The 25,675-nt window shown below is 39.7% G+C and overlaps 1 protein-coding gene across 1 annotated transcript; it reads right to left on the bottom strand.

Moving 5' to 3' along the window:
- Positions 1-332: 332 nt before the first annotated feature.
- Positions 333-9,746, bottom strand: APOH (apolipoprotein H). The gene is made up of 8 exons (XM_019637710.1): positions 9,635-9,746; positions 9,071-9,247; positions 7,737-7,833; positions 6,421-6,497; positions 4,365-4,553; positions 2,830-3,009; positions 1,945-2,142; positions 333-494 (listed from the first exon to the last, which is right to left on the bottom strand). Exons 1-8 carry the CDS (start codon positions 9,696-9,698, stop codon positions 415-417), a joined length of 1,062 nt encoding a protein of 353 aa, XP_019493255.1. The 5' UTR covers positions 9,699-9,746; the 3' UTR covers positions 333-414.
- Between the last annotated feature and the right edge of the window lie 15,929 nt (positions 9,747-25,675).

The following is a 25,675-nucleotide window of genomic DNA, read 5'->3' as shown; positions in this document are numbered from 1 at the left end:
AATCTTAAAAAAAAAAAAGTACCAGGTGTTACTGACGGGGGGCGGGGGGGGGTTGTCTGTGGACTATTCTATGAAAAATACTGCATAGCAGTCGTTTTAGGTGAAAGCATTTGAGAGTAGAATTAGGCAGGGGAGAGCTGAGTTACCCAGACAGTTGTTTTACACTTTCCATTTCACAGCCATGAAATGATGATGTTTCAAATATTTGGGCATTTGAAACATCCTATATAATATATATATATATATATATATATATATATATATATATATATACATACATACATACATACATCCTATATAAAGAGTAAGCCACCATGAGGGGTCACACTGCATTGGCAGAGGCAATAAATTCAATCACTTTATTTTTCCACTTCCATTAGGTTCTTTGGACAAACACGGATCCAAGTATGACATTTACTTTTGAATCTGAACATCAGTCTCGCATGGCTTTACATCGGATGCATCAGTTTTCCAGAAAGCCAAAGAACTGTGTTCTGTTTGGGGAGAAAAAGGTAAACATTCTAAGAGAAACAATCATTTCTTAAATTTGTGAACTAGCTAAGATGAATAAAATACATTTTACAAATGTGTAGAATACATGTAATTATATGAATGAAACCATTTAGTGTGAGGTTTATGTGACACAAGAAAGCATCAGGGACATGATTAGGCACTTATTTCCAAGGGAGAAAATAGAAGGTTCTCTGTAGCTCTGACAATCAAGATTTATAGAAATAAATCACTGTATAGCACTTTTACTCCCCAGTGCACCAACCACACAGCATCTGTCTGAAGCCTGCAAGGGAGACTAGCCTGAAGAATTATGTCAACAAAGCTCCATTTGGCTTTCTTTTAATTATCCTCTTCTAATACTTTTTCTACTGATTTGTACGAGGCTTATGGTGCTTTGTCAGTTTTGGTATTTCACATGTCACCAGGACTGTGCTGGTGAGATAACAATAATTTATGCAGTGCATTATTGGGCTGTCGGAAAAGTCATGATGCATTTTTGCAAAAAAAAAAAACATAGAAAAATACGTCATGATTTTTCCGACAACCCAATATAATGATAGTAACTGTCATTGGTTGAGCACTTACTCCATGTCACACATAATATTTCTAATAATCGAACCTATGAGGTGGCCATTATTTACAAGTGATCATTCCCTCTCTCTCGCTGGCTGGCCACTTCTCAGACTCCTCTCTTCTTTTCTACATCTGCTTCCAACTCTGTCCTCGTCAGTGAGGCTGTCAACATTCTTGGAGCTTTTCTGAACCTGGAGCCAACCACAGTTTCAGCCTCTGCTGGTTCTTCCTTCATATCAACAAAGATATTTACACCCTAAACATGAAACCTTAACAGGTTGGCAGCTGTAAATGCTGGCCATTTACAGAGATAAACTTCTTTGTCTCACACAAACATGATTATCTTCCTTAAAATATTTTGCTCTAATGACTATTTTGCTCTAGATGGTACTTTTCAAATTCCGAGAATTGCTTAAAGGAAGGAAGGGGAAAAAAAGTTAGGAGATCTGTAAAGCAATTATCATTGCCATGAGTTACTTTGTAATTTGGGGTAAGTTCTTTATAATTTGGGACCAAGTGGTGGTAAATATGATTAATATTCAACATTCCATTTATTATTATTATTATTATTATTATTAAAACTTAATTTAGAATTATACAAGATGGCATACTTCACTTCCATGTTCATCAACAAAGCTACAACCCTGAGTTTTGAGGGAAAAAAAAGAAAAACAAAATGTTTATGCAAGTGGAGAAACTGCAGCTTACTGTTTCATCTCACTATTCCTCCTGCTCCCTCTTTTTAAAAGTCCAGTGGCCAAATTGGCATGGCTTCTCATAGTAATCACGTAAGAAAAGTACTGATTATGGTGAAAGGCGAATGGAAGTCCTAGCTAAAAGTTCCAGTGTTAGACTTACCCTTGAAGCATTTGGGGACTTCAAAGGTGCCATCTAGGCACTGAGCATCCTCTGTATAGCTACACTTCTTTTCCTTATTTTTGCAGAAGAAAGAAACTTTTTGACCATGCAGCATTCCATTCTTAAATTTTTCTTGGAGTTTTACTCTCTCTCCTTCATATATCACAGTAGCTTTTTTAACAGAAATTTTACAAGATGCTGAAAGAGACAATATTTATAGTCAAGACTTCTGGGAACCGCTAGTTTTTCTTAAAGAGAATATAGCATTTGAAGCAGTAGATGAGTACACTTGAGACAAATTACTCAAGACCCAAAGATTCCAAGACTGTATAGAGTGAGTGAGTAACATCAGTATCATTGCTAACAGCAGTTCTTTATCAAAACAACTATTAGTCATGGATTCCAAGATGGACTTTTCTTCCTCTACAGTAGCCATACAAGAAGGTCAGAGCAGAAGCATCAGGTTCTAGGCTTCGGCAAAAAAGAACTTCTCCCAAAGACTGCCTTTTCATGTAAGCCTCATTTCCTTGAACTAACTTAAATATGTGGTTGGTTTTTGCAATAGAGAGGAGTCTTGACTAGAACAAAGCAGAAACAGACTGTCATAGGCAAAGACTTAAAAGCAATTATAGGAAGCCCACACACTCTCCCACCATAGTATCAATGCTTACAAAGGATCTGTTTCTTTCATACAGTTTAATTTCAAACAAGCTTGCTAAGCATGAAGCTTCCCCATGCACATGTGAGTCCTAAAGTCTTTCACATGCCAATAGCTGTGAAGCAAGACTGACCAAGTGGAAAATGATTGGAACAAGAAGGTGGCAATTCAAGGTGACCCACTGGATAAATTCAGAGACATTTTAAGACCTCACCCATAGTTCATACCTTTACAACTTGGCTGTGCAGACCAGTCTCCAAATTTATTACACTCTACTTCTTCCGGGCCATCCAAGACAAACGTATCATGGCAACCATATGTGGCTTTATCCTTGTAATAAAGTGCTTCTTTAGCAAGATAGTTCACAAATCCATTGTCTGGTCTTGATGGGAACGGGCATTTTACTTCTAAAAAAGTTTATTCAATAAGACATAGTATAAATAGTGATGTTGTTCAGTAGTTATGGAATAGTTACATTCTAGGCTCCCTTACACCATTGAATCCCTCTGTGTTCCTGCAATTGGAATGCAATTTTTAGGTACCTTTTTCGGTGCTTAATTCTGTCACCCTTATCTTACACTCATGGGCTCTGGATATTAAAAAAAAACAATACAACTTTGAAAGTAAATTAGCAAGTTCACAAGTTCTTTGGGTTTTCACATAATCCTAAGGTAATACTGATTGCAAATTTCATCTCCATGCAATCTAAGATGGTAGGTTTGAAAGAAGAAAACAGTCTGTTTCTTTTAATCAACAAGCCATGTAATTAAAACACAAAGACTTCCTCCATGCATATTAGCATACCATTACTTGGCTGTTTAATGTTAAGTCTAATTCTTATGATTGTCTTCAGATCATACAAGAAGCCACCATGAAATGTGAAGGAGAAAAATGGTGCTGCTTCCTGGCCTTCTTACAGTCCTCAACAGTAGAGTCCCAAACCCATATCCCTATTCACTCCAGTACAAGAAAGCAAAGCTGGAGCCAGGAGCACAGAGCTCTTGAGAGGTAGTTTAATGAGGTAGTTTAAGAGGACAAATGTCAATTATGCTAAGTGAAATAAGTCAGACAAATACTATATGATTGCACTTATATGTGGGATCTAAAAAACGAAATAAATGAAAAAAATAAATAAACTCATAGATACAAAAAACAAATTGATAGTTTCTAGATGGGAGGGGGTTGGAGGCACATATAAAGGATACTCCTGGGTTAATTAGAACAATATGCATATGAACTAAATGTTTTTCATTGTTTATGTTATTATAATTGTTGAAATTATTATTGTTAATAATTCAAAATGTGTTAAATGTCTTCGGTACAGTGATAATATAGGAGAATGTCCTTTGTTCATAGGACATTCATGCTGAAGTCTTATGGGTAAGTGTCAAGATGTGTACAACTTATTTTCAGATGGTTCAGGGGAAAAGTATCTGGAGAGAGGGGGTGGGGAGAGTGAGAATGTCACAACATGCTGACAGTTGATACATCTAGATGAAGGGCTGAAAAGAAGTACCTACTGTTTAGGACTTGGGAGAATTAGAGATGACACATACGTAGCAGGGGACTAGTGCTTGGCCCAGAGTCAAGTCCCCCAAAAGGTGCTAGGTATTATTACTGATAGTTTCCCCATGCAAAAAAAACAAACAAAAAACATTTGTTTTGAATCATTCAATAGGTATATATAAGTTGGGAATTTTCAATAGTTTTCAAAAATGAGAATTGCACTCTCATAATTATTTTTTCTTATCATTACACTTACCCTTGCATTCAGGTAATTCAGTCCAATTTCCATGTGCTGCACAGGTAATGGTATCATTTCCAAACATGGCATAGTGTGGCAAGCACTTAAAGACAGCCGTGTCTCCATAGAGGGAGCTGTTCCCAGCACGTGGCTTATAAGCACTGAGTTCTGCAAACTTAGGAGTGGGTGGTAGAGGGCAGGATACAGCTGGAAAAAGAAAGAACTATCACTGTTACGAAAACAGTTGAGTCTTTTAAATATACTCTTTCCAGAAAGGAAAAAAAAAAAACCACGTGAAAATTAACTTGAGAAAATGCAAAATGTGATTGAAGGCCTGGGTTAAAAATAGTCAATTGTGGAAGCCAAATAAGAAAATATGATTTAAAAATCAAATGTCTGACCCAGTGAAAAACCTAAAAAATGAAGTAAATTTTGAAAAAACTAAAACATGAAGTAAAAAAAATGAAGTCTTACCACTGCTAATTTGCCTTTTACAATAAATAACACAATGATTAGATTTCCATAAATTTTTTTATCCAAATGCTACCTTGGAAGATGTTTCTGGAAGTAGGAATTGGTAGAGGACAATGCTGAGGGAATCAACCAGCAATAATCGCTGATGATAGCAAATTGGTGTAAAGTCATTTGTAACATCTGAGTTCCACGGCTAGTTCAAGTTTGTTTGTTCCTATTAAACACCTCTTATGTTTGCACTCTGTACAAATAAAGCTTATACAAGGAGCTTTACACAGAGAAATGGTTTAGGTTGTCTTCCTCATATGACTAATACAGAGTTTCAACAAGTCCAGGAAAAGTTACACTAACATAATGGAAGTTAGTGCAGACCAAAATGTGATTTAACTTAAATTATCTAGAGCCTTGCTACTCAAAGTGTGATCCATGGAACAGCAATGAGAGCGTTGCCTTGGAGCCTGTTCGAAATGCAGAAGCTCAGCCCCCACCCCAGATCCACAAATCAGAATCCACGTTTTAATAAGCTGTCCAGGTGATCCATATGTACATTAAAATATGGGAAGCACTCATTTAGATTAGATTGAAGCTAAACTCGTCTATTTGTAACTAAAAAGAAAAAATGACCATGAAATAGATACAAATCTGCTTAAAATGGGAAACTATTTATAGGAATCATGGTGATTCCTACTGCTGAGTAAAAAACTCAACTTATCCCTAAACAATTTTTTTGTAGTTCAGTTTTCCTTAAACTATTGTTTATTTGAAACTGCTTTACTTTTCCACTTGCTTTTGCTAGGACAGATCTCACTGAAATGCTACAAATCCGTAAGTGTTATTGTGATGCCTGGGCTTCCTGATCAAAGGTTAGACTTATATAAATCACAAGCTAGGGAATGTAAAAATGTCCCTCCCTATATCAGCGAAGCCCAGAGCTTACCCTGACTGCTTAGCTGAGCGTTTCTCAATAAGTCATCAGTGCCTTTGGAGGAAACTCAATCAGCTTTTAGGATGCAGAGCCCTTCTATGGACTCTAAGCTTACCATGAAGGTGACACTTGCCTTGTCTCCTTCATCATTAGGCTTACTTGCTGAGAGCAGAGCTCAGCCTCCCTTAGCTTTGTAGTCTCAGGGCTGAGAACAGGAAGTGGCACATATTAGGCCCTCAGTACCTGTTTACTGAATACATGAATGAGTGAATAAACAAATGAGGTTCCACAGTGGGAAGAAGGTCCCACTGTTTCCAGAAGTTCTTCTAGTCAAATGGCGGCAGTCCCGGGTAGATCAATGCTACACATATCCAAGCCCCTGCCAAAACACTGCAAGAGTGTTGGAATTCATAAACCCAGAAATCACCGGCTCCATCAGGGGGAGGATACAAAATGCGTTCATGAGTACAATGCTTCCTTTCTGTCATTCCAAAGTGGTTGTTTCATCCTCCAGAGTAAAATGTTATCAGGATGAACAGTCTCCATAAAGGGGACCAACCATCTCACGGAGCTGAGACTGAAGGGTTTCTGGGGTATGGAAGTGGTATTAAAACCAGGCAAGTCCCAGGCTAACCAACTGGTCACCTTCCCCATCACTCGGACCCACAGACTCACGAGCACAGACAGGAAGGTCCGGGTTCCATTTTCCATTCTCTGTGCATTTAGCAGAATTAGTTCCATTCAGATAGAACCTGCAAAAGGAGAATTTAATCCATCAAGCAGGAAAATAATCCATCGAGAGCATCTCAAATGTCTTCTCTCTTGTACATTGCTTTAGACTAATACTATTGACTTCTTTCCTGTTTTATAATGTTGTTTTCCTGACAGCCCAACGCTCATTTCAGGCTCATCAAGTCTCCCAGCCTAATGCTGCAGGTGAATCCCTAAAGAATGAGAGGGCTTCGTAGGGCTTCGTGGGTGTAGAAGCCAAACCCCCAAATCCCTCATCTCTAATCATGTGGCTCAATTACTGCTTGTTATGTAAAGCAAAGAATCATTTCTTTTTCAGGATCACAAAAGTGAATCGAATTGAGTAATCTCTGCTATCCATTTTCTGAGAGCCTACTTTAACATGAATATGTAAAAATAATGCAGTTTATCATTGAGGGGATCACTTTGTAAGTTATATAAATATCTAATCACTATGCTGTATGCCTGAAACTAATACTGTACATCAACTGTAATTAAAAATATAGACAAATTTTAAAAACAGAAAACAATGCAGTCTATTTCCATGGAAAATGTAATATTCTGTTCTTGAAGCCATTTTTTTCCTATATCGTTTGTCATCAGACCCACCAGTAAATAAGTGTTTCAGATGAAGGAACTGCTTTTCTTTTCCACACATAGTATGTCTTAATCTCCAATCTCAAACAAAGATCCACAGTAAAATTTTGCCCTAATGGACAGCCAAAATGCTATTGCCAATGTCACCGGTGGCATCTTTGCTCATAAGGCAGATGAGCTATATTACCAGCCATAAGTGCTTTCTCCCTGGGCATGTTGTACTGTAATAGGTGAGGATTACATCATCACACTCCCAACCTTCTCCATAGAATTCTCTTCTGGAGACTACCAAGTCAATCCATCAAATTATCCTCATAACTAAAGTCCAAATCCAAGTTCTAAAATATTTTAACCTTCATACCAAGATTTGGCCCAGAGATTAGAAGGAATTATCATCCTGTTGCAATAATTTCAATGTCCCTCCACAGATAAGCCACTAATCAGGAGCAGAAAAATTAGATATATTTCACTAGTTGTATTCTCCACCCCTTAGCCCAGCTTAACGCCATTGTGGATTTGTAATCAGTGATTTGCATTCAGCAAGTCCAGCCTAAAGGCGAGAAATAAAATATGGACCAATCTTGATGTTTAGCTTTAGGGCACAGAAATGTGCTGCATCCATTCAGTCACCTGGAAGTCCTTACCCAGTGTTACACGAAAAACTTATCATGTTGGGATATTCGAAAGTGGTATAGCGTACAGCTCCATTTTCTAAGATTCCAGCAAAAGGGCATACTCTGGCTGTGATTTAAATACAGAAAGGTAAATATCTATTTATAGAACTTCCTATTAAAATAAAAGTATATAAACTCATTTCCATCCCTTTAATCCGATAACTCTACTGGTAACTATTCTGAGCAAGTTAACTAACTAAGTCAAATGATGTATGCACTACAGACTTCATGACACTGTTACCTCTAATAACAAGAACTCGACAGTCTAAATGTTCGCTATCAGGATGTTATTTTAATGAATGATGGCAAATCAATAGCTGAGCTATAATGCAGCCAATAAAATATTGATTATGAAGACTATAGAGACATAGTCAATATTTCTGATATGCTGAAGAAAACAGAAATATACAATATGGTATCTGCTCTCTGCAATAACACAAAAATGTATGCATATGGAAAATAACTTGAAACATAAAATTGTTAGTGTTCCAGAGTTGTGGCTGATTTAAAGAAAAATTTCCCTAATGATGCTAGAGTGGTTTTTCATTAAAAATTATGGTTGGACTTTTTAAATAAAAAAATATATTAAAATCACTTGTATGAACATGTATAATTTTCACAAAAGTCATGCCCACATGATGAAAACAACCAGAGCCCAAATAAGTCCATATAGTTATTTATAGTGCTTAACTTCTACATAAAGTTGCTAGAAATTCTATCTGGTTGATTACTCAACATTGTAAAAAATAATGCCAGCATGATATCATAGAACCATGCTTTGAGGAATGAATAAAAATAATCATCTACCATAAATCAATAATGACATATATGTATATAATTTATATTATACTATTAATATATCTATAATTTCTTAGAAATATAACATGTAATATAGATACACAATTTAGGTGAAATTTATTGTCATGATAATCGGTAATGATTAAATCTGCCTCATTTTGAGGCAAAGCCCAAAGATATGATGATTCCTCGTGTTTTATTTGTTCAAGTGTCTCTTTGACATCTGTTTAGATTTCAGAGTATCTGCACTTCTCTTTTCTCTTCTAAGTGTTTCCATCTTCTTTTGTTATACCAGGTCTCTTTTTACTTCTCTTCTAGCTCCAGGCTAAGCTCATCTCTTTTTCTCTAAATAGCATCCACGCCCTTAGTCTTTTCTTTCATGGAGCCCCCAGACCCTCTAATTTCTTCACAGCTCCCCACTCTGCAGCTCTGCTGGCCTTCTGCCCCCCAGAGCATGTCCAGAATCCACAAGAGGGGAGAGAATGTGCGAGAACCCACTGACTTACGTGTACATCTGAGCGTGTTGACAGGCCAAAGTCCTGAGAGGGGGCAGGTAAACCGTCTCATCCCTCCCTGGGACACATAGCCCGGAAGGCAGGAGTACACTATCTGATCCCCTGGTTCATAGTATGCTTTTAAGGGAACAACTGTGGCAAACGGTAAATCATTTGGCTTGGGACAGGCTGAAATAGAGCACAAAGCAGTTGGTTAATAAATCTATATTTTCATTTTTAAGTTCAGTTAGCATGGAAATGAAAACTATTCAGTGCTGCCAAAAATAACTCTACCAAGTCCTCTACCAAATAGTTCAGATGTACCATATCCCACCTAATCTCCTTAACAACCCATTGAAGGGTACTGTTTTTATCTCCATTTTACAGGTCAGCACTCTGAGGCTTACATTGGCTAACTATCTTATGGAGGGGCTTTAAGCACAGCACTATTAAAGAATAGGTATCAATCCAGCCTCTCCAGCATGCACCCTAAAGAGAAGTTATCATTAGTGGTCCTTGGCATATAGCAGGGGGTTGGATATATCAATTATTTTTGCAGAAGTGAAGAATACTCACTCCGTCCAGCAATAGCCACATGGCAGAGAAAACTCAAGACGAAGATGAGCACTGGAGAAATCATTGTGGCTAGTTCTCGCTGGCACCGCCAAAGTGGCTTTCCTCTTCCAAAAAGGGAGATGCAACTATACAAGTGCTTAAACATTAACCATTCTGTGTGTACTTTTATCTCTGTAAATAGAAGATAAAGTATCATGATTTGAAAAGAACACTGAGGCCTACATTCTTCGATCATTTACTTTCACTGCTGCGAATCTGTTGTGAAATCTTTGGGAGATGGTTTCTGTCTTCATACCATTTATGTTAAAGGCACAAAACAGTTCATTATTGGCTCTGATGGAATCCTGATGATGCCCAGATGGCCGGGGCTCCAGTCCAGACCTCTCCTTCTCCAGCCTTTGTTTTGTGTACCTAGTGGTTGGGTCACCAAAAGTCTGAAGTGCCTGCCTGTTTCACCCACCGTCTTGGCATATAAACTTAGGACCATCTCTTAGCTTCTGGGTTTCAGTCTCCGCAACTCTAAAATGATATCCCAGCTCCCAGTTGTATGACCCTCAAGAACATCTTCACGGAGCCACCTAAAACTAAAATGCCTTAAGGCTGAGCTCATCACCTCCTCTCCCACAGTGATTATTTCTTCCGACTCCTCTTTTACCTGCAGTTAGTAACAAGATCCTCCTGGTAGCTCCAGTTACGACCTTAGAGCTATCCTTGAATCCTCAATCTGCTCATATCAAATCAACACAAAGTCCTGCTCATCCATTCTTAATACTTCTCAGATCTGTCTAGACAGATTTCTAGATCTGTTTTAGGAACTGGGACGTTGATTGGGGCTCAAAGAATAAAAGGAGTTGAGCAGGAAGAGAGAAAGGCCAATCTGATGACCTTGCTAGAGAAGGTTCAGAGGGGACCATTCATGATTTCATAGTTCTTTTATACTTCATCTGCTCTAAGGAACTGAATATACAACGGGACAATGGCCAGAGAATATATAAAAATAGAACTCTGCTCCATAATCTCTGTAGCAACCAGCCCCAGAAGCCAAATCACAATCTCTGTAGCAATCGGCCCAATTTAGTACCAACCAGAAAAAGCCAAATATGTTCTTCTAACCAATCATATAGGGTGCCAGCCTTCTAGTTAGTCCGCCTCCCTCTTCCCAATACCAACAAGCTCCAACCAGGGCATGCTTGAAACTTTCCCCTTTTGTCCACTGTTTCCACTCCTCTGATTGACTTTGACTCTCTACCAAACACACATGATGATGGCTGACTCCCTTACTATAGAAATCTCTAAATAAATAGCCTTTGCTTGTTCTCATTGGGGTGGTCTTGGTTTATATCCACAGGTCTAAAGTTCCCTGAGACAACATCAGTTTAGGAAATGTTATTGTCAGGCAGTGATTCTTAAACTATGCTTCTAATGAACATTGTGTTGCCTGATAAGAAGAAAATGTACTGCCGTTAATATAAAATAATGGTGCTCCTTTCCGTTTTGTGATTAAATCATCATCTACACACACACACACACACACACACACACACACACACACACACGTTTGCCTGATTACTCTTAGGCTTGGCTTTACTGTGAAGAGAGATACTAGTGAAGAGAGGCCGAGTTGTCCTATATAATAAAACTCTGTGGTAGATGGAGAAAAGAGAGTGAGAAACCAAGCAGGCTGGGCATCAGGAAAAGAAACTTTGAGAAGTTTGAGATTGAGAAGAGAACGCTTTGACAGCAGCTGTAAACTGAGTGATAGACATTGACAGGCACAGCGAAGGGGAGAGGAGCTTCTAATAATGCTTGCTGATGGATGTGCTCCCTCCCATGAAGCAACTTTTTGGAAGGGTGGAAATAGTCTATATTTCATTTTAGGTGGCTGTTACTTGGGTACATGCAATTGTCAAAACTTATTCAACTAAACATATAAGATCTGTGCATTTTATTATATGTTAATTATACCTCAATTTAAAATCAGTTTCTTCCTTCCTTCCTTCTTTCCTCCTTCCTTCCTAATTCTGTCCAAAGGTCATGGGGTGGACCTGTGTGGGGCAGTCATGGAGACCCTTATGAGAATAGCAGCCCAATGTTGTCACAGGGTTAGACTACATACAAGGGATTCTGCAAAAAAAGAAAATATGTTTGTGATAATGAAAGTCAGGATTCTTATGGATGAAGAGAAGTAGCAATATGGGAAGAAGAGAAGCTAGAATGAACATTGTGATGTTGATTAGAACTGGAGGTATCAGTATAAATATTTTCCATATAGAGACAGGTACAGAAGTAATTATAGATACAAAGGTGTGCATATGTATGTACATGTGCCTGTATATACATATAATTCCTCGCTCTTTCCACTAAGATAGCCTGGGAATGGCAGTACACCCAGTAGATCTTAGTTTCTAAGTACAACTCTCCACTGAAAGGCACCATGGCTCCTTGGAAAATTGGCTGATTCCAGGACTGGGGCAGGGAAGTGCAAGATAAGTCTGGAACAACATGTTGTGAAGGACAACTCAGAGAATACTCAGAAAAAGAACCAGAAGTCCTTTGAAGGGGCTCTCACCAGTCAAATATGGGACAATTTGAGTGTCAAGGTAAGTAATGACAGTAACAAGTTATAATCCATTGACTAAAATAGGAATCAGCAAGTTCACATTGAGAGCAACAAACATATTAATAATTATATCACTAATCATCAGAGAAATGCAAATAAAAACCACAATAAAAGAATGGCTATCATCAACAAGACAAGTAATAACCAGTGTTGGAGAGGCTGTGGAGAAAAAGGAACCCTCATGTACTGTTCGTGGGAATGTAGTTTGATGCAGCCACTATGGAAGGCATTGTGGAGGTTCCTCAAAAAATTAAGAATAGAATTACCATATGAACCAGCAATCCCTCTCTTGGGTATACACCCCCAAAAATGTGGAAAAAAATCTGAAAACATTTATCCATAAAGATATATTAGTTTGGTGCAAAGGTAATTGAGTTTTTTGCCATTACTGATAATGGCAAACCCCGCAATTACCTTTGCACCAACCTAATACGAACTCCAATGTTCATTGCAGCTTTATTTATGGTAGCCAAGACATGATGGAAAAAAACAAAATGTCTTTCAATAGACGATTGGATAAAGAAGATGTGGTATATATGCATATACACAACGGAATACTATTCTGTCATAAGAGGAAGTACTGCCATTTGTGACAACAGGGATGGATCTTGAGATTATTATGCTAAGCGAAATAAGTCAGAAAAAGTCAAGAACTATATGACTTCACTGAATGTGGGATATAAAACTGAAAGCAGCAAAGGACTAAGACAAACAAATAAAGAAGCAATAACTCATAGACGTAGACAATAGTTTAGTGGTTACCATAGGGTAAGGGGGAATGGTAGTGGTAGAAGAGGTTAAATGGGGTCAAATAGATTATGATGGAAGGAGAACTGACTCTGGGTGGTGATCACACAATGTGATATATATAGATGATGTATTACAGAATTGTATACTTGAAACATATGTAATTTTACTAACCATCGTCACCCCAATAAATTTAATTAAAAAGTAAATAAAATAACATTAAAAAATATATATAGGAAGACAAGAAAGTTATTCCTTTAAGTAGAATGCAGATTAATCAATATAGGAGGAATACTGGAATCAGGAAATTGCAATTTGGAAATCATCATAGAAACATTGAATACTGGCGAGAAATACTGGAATGGGTGCTAAAACTAGGAGGCATGAGTGGGATGAGAAATGAGAAGCTCATATAGCTTTTAAAGTGTCTCCACATAAAATAATTATTCATTACAAAGGGGGAAAATGGGAATTTACAACAGAAGAACTTGGCAGACACCATCTTAATCAAATAATCAAAATTAAGACCACTGTTAATGGGATAAATTGACATGTGTGCCCACAACAGGATGCAATGAAAAGAACACAGCATCCCTTCTGAGATATTCCTGCCCAAAATATAATACTCTGGTTTGTGTCATGAGGAAGTATTGCGCACACACACAAGTTGAAGGATATTGTGCAAAATGACTGCCCTGTAAATCTTCAGAAAGGCAAACGGAACCTGAGGGAGTGTGGGCGACACCATAAGTGGATGCACCATGTGATCCTCTTGCAGTAAGAGTCTGAGGGGATATTTGGGGACACTGGAATGGGGTCTCTGGGTAAACAGTATATGGAAGGTTTTTATTCTGTTCTTGGGCATTGTAGGTATGTTTGAAATTTGAAATTGTTTGAAAATATAACAACAAAAAAGGAATGTGCGCCCATTCTGTGGCTTCTTTGAGAGTACTTTTAATGAGATATTGTTCTTAAACTGGACCATATAGGGCCTCAACTTCTATTTGCACCACCCCCTCCAAGTCAACATAATGGATAAAATTTTATCAATTTTATGTTTGCATATATGTATATATATATATATATATATATATATATATATATATACACACACACACACACACACACACACACACACACACACACAAATGTATACAGGTGGACACTTTTGTCAACGTTCCTCAAGCAGTAGTTCACCATAATCAGAAGTGTCTGGATGCTGATGGTAACCACTTTGAGCATCTCTTGTAATTACAGAAGTCAAACATGACTTGTATTCATCTTTTATTATCAGTATGTATTGAGTATTACAATTTTAATACAGTTTTCCTCTCTTAAAATGTATATACATTTTTTGGCACTCTCTGTATATTGAATTATTGACACCCAGCTCCTATTTACCAGCTACTGAATACTGAACTCTTGGAAAATGATGCAAAGACAAAGTAACAGGAAAATGAAGAAACAACTAAATCAAACTTAGTTTGACAGCTTTTAAGGAGAATCACGAATGTTTTGGGGGTTTTTTTGTTTGTTTTTGGCAGTAAAATTTTCCCTTGTGCATAATGAAATACTAAGATAATAGATAGTAAAGTGCACAATTAATAAATTACAATTATTATTAGTCCTGAGTGCTTTGTCTCTTGAATGTGTCTGAGAATTATAAATGTTCCTAGAACTCTTTTAAAACACACACATGGGTCTAATGAAAAGCCTTTATGATGAGCCTTAAGATGAGATGCAGCCGTTCACCTTCCAGTCTGTGATTTATTATTTCATGTCACTTTAGTACCATGTGATTGATCTGTGGTCTGGTCTATCCATATAGTTCAACTCATTCTGCAATAAATAACTTATGATAATAACCAAGGAGCCAACTGATAATTGACATTAAATGACATTTTAAAAACACATTTAAACTTACCATTGAAGTTTAATTTGGCAGAACAAATGGAAAAACCATTAAGGAAAAAAATCCAAGAAATTTTGGCAAATCAAGTGGCTGTTTTGTATTGATAGGGTTTCTACTCACCACTAAAGATTAGCCAACTCTTGGTTTTAATGTTACACTTAGTATATTATGTTTTATTAACCATGAACAGTAATGCATAGACTCATAGACACTTAAGTTGAATACATGACATGAAACATAGGACCTTGTACTTAAACTTTTAATAAATTTATATCTTTTCCTACTTTAATTTCTAAATTAAATAGAGACCTAGACTCAGAGTCCAAGGTTTTGTATTCCTGAAATCACATTGCATCACATGTTCAAAAACTTTCTTATGTACTTCACCAGCAGAGACTTTGACCATAACATTAAACATTTAGCAACAGCTCAGATTAAAAAAAAAATACTTTCAATGTTGTCTCTTTCTGGGTTGGGATTCTAGCCAATATCCACCAACAAGCTCCCAGGGAAAAGATGCAAGTGCTTTTGCTCCTCTGATAGCAAAATCTATCAGGAACTATGTACACATTTACCGAGACAATGAGGGAACATGTCACAGGGCTTAACGGGCATGAATAAATGTGTCTAGAAATGTACAGTCAACCTAAGTCAACACTGAAACACCTTTGTAAATTCTAGGATCCCCTACATGTAAATAGCTATTACCTTGAAGAAACTAATATCTCTATGTACTGCAATTTCTATTTATCTAGAGCAGTTATTCTTTACCTTGGCTGCCGGTTATAACCTCCCAGATTGCTTTTTTTGTTTGTTTTTAGCTGAGCCATCCTGCCACCTGTTGGCAGCTCAGCAGCAGCTCAGCTCGGGCCAGGAATCAATCCGCTGTTGCCCAGAGCTCACACTCTTGAATGAGCTCTTAACCAACTGAGCCAGCCACTCGGCCGGCCCTCCAGATTGTTTTTTAAAACAGAAAAACTGAAGCAGAATTTCTGGGGGTAAGGCCCAGGCACTGGTAATTTTTTAAAAGTGCTCAGGTCATTATGGTTATAGTGAGGGTTAGGGCTGATACAGCATGTCAATGTTTACCTAAGTCAAGTTCAACTGGTAAAGTTCCACCACATACATTTTCTCTCTTGCCAAAGTGAGACTACATGCTATATTCTCTATATTACATGACTCCTTGATCTCCTGTGAATTACCTCCTGGGTCCCATGAATTTATTCATTCTTTTACAAACATTGACTAAGCCCTCAGTGAACTGTACTTTATGGTTTATATTAGAATTTCAGAAGTAAACAAGACTTGACTATGACCTGTAAGGAGCTTTTGCAGTTTACTAAGACTGAAATACAGTGTGACAAATGAAATTAAAGAAGCCCAGACAGGAGGCAGGAGCTAGACGACCAAGGTTTTTACTTGCCATGCTTAGGAGTGTGAACTCATCCTGAAGGCAGTGAAAGGGAGGAATAAAATCAGATTGGTTGTTTGGAAAGAGTATTGACAGCAGCATAGACAACAGATTGGGGGTGAGAAGGTAGTGTGGGGAGAGAAATGCATTGAAAACAAAAAAAAACTTCAGTACGTCCCAAACTGAACTCATCTTCCATGCTTACCTTCCATTCTCACCTTGCTCACCTTGCATTCTGTGGTGTTCATGAGGGGGACACACTGTTATGAAATGAGCAGTAGGAAATGGCCACATGTCCACCTGACCATGGTGGGTAGAACATGTGCTGCTCTCCTGGACCATGCATTAGGGGGAAGGGTTTATTTCCCAAGTCATGGCCCAGGATGTCAAAAGAATGGAGTTGTAGCAAAGGGCTAATAATATAACTCAGAAACTGGAGGGGGTTTTGCTGGGAAGATTGACCAACTCAGATAGACAAGATTTAAACTGGATAAGGAGAAAAATGCCATAGTCATGATAGAGAGTCTATGGGAAAAAACGTGAACCAAATAGAAAAAAGGAGCATAGCTTCTGGTTCTTCAGAGGATGACTCCACCAGGAAAGGAGGACAGGCCCACCACCTCAGAGACAGTGGAGTGCCCTGGTTAACACCAGGGGTTTTAATCGTGGCGTACTTGACTTTGAATCTTGACTGGGCCTCTTACTAGCTGTGACATCCTTAACAAGTAACATTCTCCGGCCGAGTTTTCATCTCTAAAATGGGGGTGAAAATAAAGCCTACTTCAAAAAATGCTTGTTGTCAGGATTAAATTAGAATGCATGCAGAGTAGTGACAAAGTGCCCAGCTTATCCTGAGTGCTTGATGAAATTCAGCTCTCACTGACATTCTTGGAATTCACATCAATGACTCAGAGGTCTTATACCAAAGTACTGGAAATTCCTACACAAAACCATAGTCTAATAGATGTCAATGAGATTCGGTGAATTGGCGCTCATGACTAGAAAACACAAAAGAACAAATGACAAGAAGGAAGAGCTCCGTCCCCATACACTACCACTGACTGTTAGTGGTGGTATCTCTAGGTGATAGCATATGGGTATTTTCATTTCTTCCCTTTTTTTAAAAAGATTTTATTGGGGAATTGGGGGAGGGGAACAGCGCTGGGGAATTGAGGGAAGGGGAACAGACAAGTTGCTGTCCTTTGGTTCTTCAGTCTAGTTGTGGAGGACGTCGCTTCACTGGCCCATGTTGATATTATCATTGCACTCTTCCTGAATGAGGCAGATCGGTCGCCGGCCTCTGGACGGCCACTCACAGCGGCTCTTGGCAGCTCATGCTGGCTGCTGGCTGCTCACGGTAGCTTATGGCAGCCCACTGCAGCCTACGCCGTCACCGGCGACTCACAGCAGCCCAGCTCCAGGTCGAGCTGTTGTTCATCTTAGCTGTAGAAGGCAGTGTCACTGATCCTCATGTGGGATTTGAACTGGGGCCCTGCTGCTCAAAGCTGGTGTCTCAAGCCAGCTCTTAACCAATGTGCCACTTGGCTAGCCTTTTTTTTTTTTTTTTTGCTGAGCCATCCTGCCACCTGTTGGCAGCTCAGCGGCAGCTCAGCTCAGGCCGGGCATCGAACCCCTGTTGCTCAGAGCTCGCACTCTTGAGGAAGCTCTTAACCAACTGAGCCACTCAACCGGCCCAATTTTATGATGAAATTGCTAGCGGGAGACCAGGCAGGGTTTGAATCTGAGGTTGGTTCATAGAACTAAAAGTTCAGTTTTTAACCTGATTTATTTAGTATACCTAACTAGAGCCAAATTGGATATAAGAATCTGGGGTTGAGGAGATAAGTAAAGGCTGGAGAACTAAATCTGGGAGACTACGGATGGTATTTAAAGCCCCGGTTTTCTCTCTCTCCCTGACACATGCCAAAGTCTTTACAATTGTCTTTTCTGCCTGGAAATCTCTTCTCCCAGATATTGGCTTTGCCCTCCCTCTGATCACTTGGAGCTTCTGCCTTCTACAAGCTTGGCTAAAACACCACCCTGTCCCCATTCACTCCACACAGCACCGCCCTGCTCTACCTGCTCCCTCACACTTATCAGCACCTGAAATTACCTTTCTTCATTTGCTTATGTATTCATTGTCTGCTTTCCCACCTGGGGTACAGGCCTCTGAGGGCTGACTGTCTTTACCTGTTGCATCCTCAGCACCTAGAACAGTGCCTGACACACAGTCAATGCTCTATAAGTAGCTGTGGGCTGACTGATGGGAAGAGAAAAGTCACATGCTTGCTCAAAGCCATTTCCCTGGCAACACTTGCCAACTGGAGATTTCCAAACTTCTTTGAAAAATGCAAATGCTTCCTGAAAATGTTAAGCCTCATCCATATTTTAACAAAATTAATTTAATCAGTGTGTGTGTGTGTGTGTGTGTGTGTGTGTGTGTGTGTGTGTAATAGAGTAGCATTCAAGAAATAAGCATTTTGGTTGAAACAGAGAAGAATCTTGAAGGGAAGTAAGTAGGCCTGAGCGGCAGCTAATACAAAAGAAAGTGTGGAGTGACAGCAAGAGTGACTGTCCCAAGCAGAGAGAGGGCAGAAACAGGAACCATGATGAAAAGGTCACCAAGGCCAATTTTATCTTCTTGTCACATCTCTTGAAGCTGTGTGTTAAGCCTGAGCTAAAAGATCAGGATTGCTATTGAACAGTGTGTCTTGTACCTCTTTCAAACTCATTTTTCAAACAAACCAGTGCAGTTCATCATTAATGCATATTTTCTGCTATTAGTGAGACAGGGCTTCACGTGGCTATAAATGGAGGAAGGAATCACATACCTCTTAACCGTTTTCTTCCACACATCTTGGTCCCTGAGACAAACTCATTTTTTCATAAACATAAAAATCTCATGCCCTCATTTAATGTTATTTGAACAAAAGACTGTGACCAAAACTAGATTAGAACCATGGTAATAGGAGAAAAAATATTTTCTCTTGAAATACATACATTTTAGTCGCAAAATAACCACGTGAGATTCGCACTGGCTGACTTGCTACTGTCGGGGAGGAAAAATACCTTTTCCTTCTATTAGTCTCAGCTGGAGCTCCTACAACAAAAGAGAGATCAACGTGAGGAAAACATACACATCGATTTAAGCTTTACATGACATGAAAGACCTTCATAAGGAAATGAAGGCACACAGAAGTGGTTAAACCAGATCATTTTTATTACGCTAGGTTTGATGAAGAGTGGAAAGTGATGGGAAAAGGACACGAGGTGGGGTGACCGGTTAACTCAGTTGGTTAGAGTGTGGTTAGAGTGTGGTGCTGATAACACCAAGATTGCCAGTTCAGTCCCCGCATGGGCCACTGTGAGCTGCACCCTCCCTAAAAGAGTCAACTATGCCATTGTAGCATGAAAGCAATGTGTAACCAATGACCATGGCTGTTCCCCTATAAAATTAAAAACAAAAATAGGACACAAGGTTAAGTGTAGCAAACTGGGGAAAACTTGGCAGGTCCTGTTTCTTCAGATTCCTCTGGTAGCCTTCTTATCTTGGAGATAAGATGGCTCTTGTCCTCAGGGTATATGGAGGGCATTTCTCACATGAGGGTTTTATGACCTGTTTCAGGGGAAGTTCAGAAAGTCCTTCAACACAAGCTGTCAAATGCCTTCAGCTTACAATAGTCAATAGGTCAAGGGTCTGTATTTTGGGGTAGTGTGTACTGGACCCTGTCACTCCAATGCTCCCTTCCTACCAGTGTGAACACCAGGGATAGGACAGAGTAGATTATCTTCATAGAAACCATCTGGGGCTGCTTTGTTTTCAAACAACACACTCTGCTTCCACTGTCACATAGACCCTCCTAGAAGGCAAATTCCCCAAGCCTGACCCCACTGCTTTTGAGAACACTGCTATGGAAGGACCTTCAAGTCCTCCAAACTCTTAATTCACATTAGTACGGTCAGCTCTTGGTTCAGTCTGGCCTCTCTGGTCCAGCGCTGTGTCTCTCCAAATTATCCCCATTTACTCTCCAGGTTGGAGGTGGGCAGAAAACAGGAAAAGGTGAAAAAGAAGGAAAAGGGGCTTGAATATGCACCATCTTGCTCCTCCATTGTACCTGTAGATTTTTCACACAGTAGGAAACTATATAAGAAGTTTAGATGTTCATCCTTTCCCTGTAAATGTTAAAAGACTGTTGTATAATTGTTACAATCGACATACACATGATAAAAATTATTCCTACAGTACAAAATGTGAATAGTGAGACATTCCGGTCTCATCTCTGACCACCTTGGTTCTCCTCAAAGTCAATCGCTGTTACCACTGTTTTGGGTATCCTTCTAGATATAGTCTATGCTATTGATTTTTCTATTTACACCAATATCAACATAGCATAGTGTTCTAGGGCATGTTTATTTCACTAAACAATACACCTTGGTAATTATTCCATATCTGTAGATACAGACCTGCCTTGTTTTTAAAATAGCTTCATCGTATTACCCATACCATTGTATGGGTATATCATAATTTAACTGGTACCCTAGTGATGGATATTTATCTTGTTTTCAGTTATCCTCTATTACAAACAGTCTACTAAGAATATTCTCATGCACAATTATGTTGTGCATATGTACAAATATATCCATAAGATGAATTCATAAAAGTGAAATCACTAGCCTTGTGTGTGTTTTAAATTTTTATATTCTCAAATTGCCTTCTTTTGGAGTTTGGCAGAGACTATGGAATTGCCTTTCAATGAGATTGTAACAATTTCATAGCCACCAATAAAGTATAATGTAGGAGATAAACACTGGCTATTTAACACTTGTCACAGTGGACGTTTCCTTCAATGAACACCAGATGGCGAAGTGGACCCTAACATATGCCATGGTGACAAATGAGCTGAAAAGACAAAGCCTCAATTTGGTTATGTAGATTCAGTAGACAAACTTGGCGATCCACTTGTACTTTGATGAATCTCTGTAGATAGAGATGTTTCAATGTATCAGTAATAGCAGATGGTAGCCTATGCTTTTTTTTCCGCTTTACTCGAAAGAACACTAAAAAGATCCTCATTTTTTTGCTCCACAATTCTTCCCCATTACCCAAACACTACACTTTCTCCCACTGAGTGGAAAATGTGTGAATGGTATAGTGAACACAAGTTAGCTATAACTCTTGGAGTTGCATTTATGTGTGAAAGTGACTTATTTAATTCATGTTGCTGCAACAAGAAAATGTATGAACATATGTATGTCACATAAGACTATTTCTTCAAGCAAATAGAAATGAATAATTAAGGCTGATGTATTTACTATGATAAGGCTTCCATTTGGCAGAATACCAGCAAACCAATTTCACAGCAGGAAAATCATGATTTTTTTTTCTTGGAGAGTGTGTCATTTGAACAGAATATATCCAATTAAAGTTGTATCTGCTTTGCAATTTATGAATACATATACGTTTATATGTGAATTTAGATAGCTGCCCCCAACCCACAACCCACATACACCCAACGGAGAAAATACTCATTGACTTGTATGTACTCAACTATAAAATGCTTTCGAGGGCCGGCAGAGTGGCGCGTTGGTTAAGAGCTGGCTTGGGACGCCAGAGGGCCCTGGTTCGGATCCCACATATGAGGGCCAGTGACACTGCCCTCTACAGCTAAGAAGCTAAACAACAGCTCAACCTGGAGCTGGGCTGCCATGAGTCAGTGGCGACGGCATAGGCTGCAGCCCTTGCTGCAGTGGGTTGCCATGGGCTACTGTGTGTAGCTAGCAGCCAGCAAAAGCGGGCAGCAGACACCATGAGCGGCTGTCCAGAAGCCAGCGACTGATCTGCCTTGCCCAGGAAGAGTACAATGATGGTGCCAACTTGGGCCAGTGCAGCAACGTCCTCCACCACTAGACTGAAGAACAACAACAAAGAAACCCAGCAACTTGTCTGTTCCCAATTCCCCAATAAAAATCTTTTAAAAGAACCACTGGTAGAAGTCATTAAAAAAAATAATGCTTTCGAGTCTGCAGGGGGAAATATTTTTTAATCAATCTAGTATTTCCCTAAAAGATAAACAGGTGGGAAGTTAATGAACTTGATCTGCTGAGCTACCTATTATGGAGTCTATTGTTGCTTCTCCTGAGCAAATGACAGATGGCTTATTTGTAAAATATCTTAGATGAAATGTACATAATTTTAGGAGTAAAATCATCTAGTTCAGCGGTTCTCAACCTTTCACAGGGGTCGCCTAAGACCATCGGAAAGCACATATTTTCAATGGTCTTAGGAACCGAGACACCGCTCCTCTATCCGTCTCCAGGCCCACATGCAGATACGCCCACATATGAGTACCTGGTGACCCCTATGAAAGGGTCGTTCCACCCCCAAAGGGGTTGTGACCCACAGGTTGAGAACCGCTGATCTAGTTGCTATAGTTCCTCGAGACACTAAAAGTCCTTCAGCTGAGCAGGAAGGGACCCTACTTCACAAGGGGGAAAACAAGGTTGATGAAGACCTATTAAGTTCTAAGTCATTTAGACCTATTAAGTGCTAGTAAATACGGCTCAGATAAGAAACCCAATTTAACACAATGACTGAGTGGCCGAGCAGGATGGAAACCAAAGTCTCTCTCTGTCCTCCACCAAGTCTAGGTTTTCAATGTATGGCCCCCAGCCTGGCAGCCTCAGCATCACCAGCATCTCAGGATATTTCTTCTTATTGGGCCCTGGCCTATTCCTACAGAATCAGAAACTCTGGGGGTGGGGCCCAGCAATCTATTTGAATGAGCCCTCCAAGAGATTCTGATGCAAGTTCAAATCTGAGAATCACTGTTGTAGAGGGCATTCTCCTTCCATAACAGCATGATGCATGGAAGTGATTGATGTAGGGGACGGGGAACTCGTGTGTACTGAGGCACCGTGGTGAGCCAAACGTTAAGGTGGGTGTGTCACATCTTATTTCTTCTAAGCCCTCACAATAGCCATGCAAGTTAGGCGTTATTATTATTTTGATTTTACCTTGAGGAAACTGAAGCTGAGGATGATAAGGTTATTTGTTGAAGCTCCCAATATCAGCAAGAACCAGGGAGGCAATTTACACTTGGGTCAATCTGATTCCACAGGCTAAGCTTCTTCCATAATCCACTAGAAAGTTCTGTCCTAATAGTGATATTGATCAGCTAAGTGTTTATCCTGAGGGTACTCTTCACACATAGTTGCAAAAAGCTTGATTATGTGGTTTCCCAGCCTAAATCTAGATCAAAGATAACAAATAAAAGAGTGATGCCAGCTAGAAGCATATCAAAGAGAGCGGAAAGTAACAAATAGCCGAATAGTCCTGAAGGAAATAGTAAAAACTCTTAAAAAGTGAATAACCTCAAAAAAATATTTAAGACTGTATCATTTTAGAATCAGAAAAATCAATAACGCTTTAGAATCAGAAAAATCAATAAAGCTTAGTTTTTAAAAATTGAAGATCTGGGGCTATTTTGTGTAAGGGTCAATCTTCGACACTTGTTGAACTTATCATTATAATAATGGATATCATAATGGCGGGTTAGCCATTGAAAATAGATTGAGTTTTCCATGTCTCAGTGTGTGAAGTGTACTTCAGAATGATCTGCGTAAGACATGGTACAAGTGAAAAATGCCTTGGCTCTTGAGTCACAAGGTATAATTCACCTGAGCAATTCTTCCACACAGAATTTTGCATTCCTCAAGGCCACGATTGCCTCCAACCAAGTTGGTCTTAGACTTGAACCTGCCTTTCCTTTTGTCTCAATTAAAGGACCTCAGCCCTAGATTTCAACCTGGAGAGAGTGAGGTCCTAGCCAGGATACAATTACAGGGAAAAGGCCTCAAACTCAGAGGTAAGTTATTAAGTCTCCTGGAGAAACTGTCTTATCCTTGGTCCTTTTGATACAACAAAAGAGGCCCCAGGAGACTGCTCTAGAAGTGACTTCAATTGCTTTCTAAGCCATGGTTGCTATGGTGGGATTGGTCACATCAGAGATTTTTTTTTTTTTTGCATTCTTCTTAACCAGGATTTTTTTGTTCATGGCATTAAAACAGGCTTTGAGAGTTACAAATAAAAGAGGAGCTAGCAGAACACATATCCGAGTCTTAAATGTCTAGAAGAAATAGGACAAAGAGGTGTACAGAGGATCCAGGAAATTGGCAAAAAAAAAAAAAAGGGCCAGCTCAGCAGGCCTGCATGAGGGTTCTGTCCCACCAGCATCCTTTGCCACATTCTATAAGTGCCTAGCCAATGGTAAGCCTTAGCTGCGAACAAGATCCTGATTATTCAGAGCTCCAGCTGGGTCTCCTTGGGTAGTCAATGAAGTCTCACCAGAGAAAGAAAAGAATGTTCCTACCTTAGTCACTCATCAGGCTGGACTCATTACTGGCTTCTCTGTTGTTGGACTAAAGCAACAGGATAGCAATTTAGGGACCGCTGATCTAAAGCACACCAAGGCACGGTTGCTGAGCAGCTGTAGTGGCACCAAATTCAAGGGAACCCCTCAAGTGGCTCCTACCAGCAATGTCGGTTTTGACCAGCACCATCCGAACAAAATTCATCCAACGTGCCGATGACAAGGCAGCAGCAATTTCCAGGAGCTCTCCTAGGTGGTAGAATATCTGAGGGACTGGGCTAACGTGTGAGGTGGGGAGGAAAAACAGCGGGAGAAGAGGCAGCCATGCCCAGAGCGCAGCTCAGCTCCTGGTGCAGGAAGCGATCTGGCTCTCCTCCCAGCTCTGGATCCACGAGCAACTTCGTTGCTTTGATCTGTTTAATATTGGTGTACAGTTTCTACTATGTGCCAGGCACTGGGCAAAGTGCTTGCCATACTTGATCTTATATAGTCCTCATACCTCTATGACATAAGTACTATTTCCCCCTTTCTCAGAGGCAGAAATGGAGGCTCTCAGAGAGGTTAAGTATCTTGCCCAAGGTCATAGAGCCGTTAGGACATACAGCTGGGATTCAAACTCAGGTATTCTGACCCCAGAACCTGCCCTCTGAATAACAGCCCCCACCCCCCTTATTGTTCTGCAGCAGCTGTAGATCAGTAGTCACCTGAAGCTTGTTAGACCTGCTGGCTCTGCAGGCCCTCCATCATGCCCAATGCTGAAGGAGAATCTGCATTTCAACAAGATCCCGGTGATTCACGTGCTTATTAAATCTAGAGCAGGACCAGCTTGCTCTACTTTGCTTCCCACCGCTGTCTCCCCTCTTCTCCTCCCAGTCCACATGTATATCTGGGGGACAGGTGGGGACCAGGAAGTGCTGGAAGGAGGGATGGGAATGGGGCAGACGTTCAGCTAGAGGACAAGGCAGAGGACCAGGAGCTGGCT

Source organism: Hipposideros armiger, unplaced genomic scaffold (assembly GCF_001890085.2).
Source record: "Hipposideros armiger isolate ML-2016 unplaced genomic scaffold, ASM189008v1 scaffold_34, whole genome shotgun sequence".
Classification (NCBI taxonomy): Eukaryota; Metazoa; Chordata; class Mammalia; order Chiroptera; family Hipposideridae; genus Hipposideros; species Hipposideros armiger.
The sequence above is the reverse complement of the archived record's forward strand: the minus strand, read 5'-3'. Positions and strand labels throughout refer to the sequence as shown.

Bases quoted from the DNA above. Each gene is read 5' to 3' on its own strand.
- APOH (XM_019637710.1), bottom strand. From the start codon at position 9,698: ATGATTTCTCCAGTGCTCATCTTCGTCTTGAGTTTTCTCTGCCATGTG. The intron at 7,834-9,070 runs GTAAGTCAGTGG...TTTAAATCACAG, and splicing joins CAACACGCTCAGATGTACAC to CCAGAGTATGCCCTTTTGCT. The intron at 4,554-6,420 runs GTGAGTCTGTGG...TTCTTTTTCCAG, and splicing joins GGACCTTCCTGTCTGTGCTC to CTGTATCCTGCCCTCTACCA.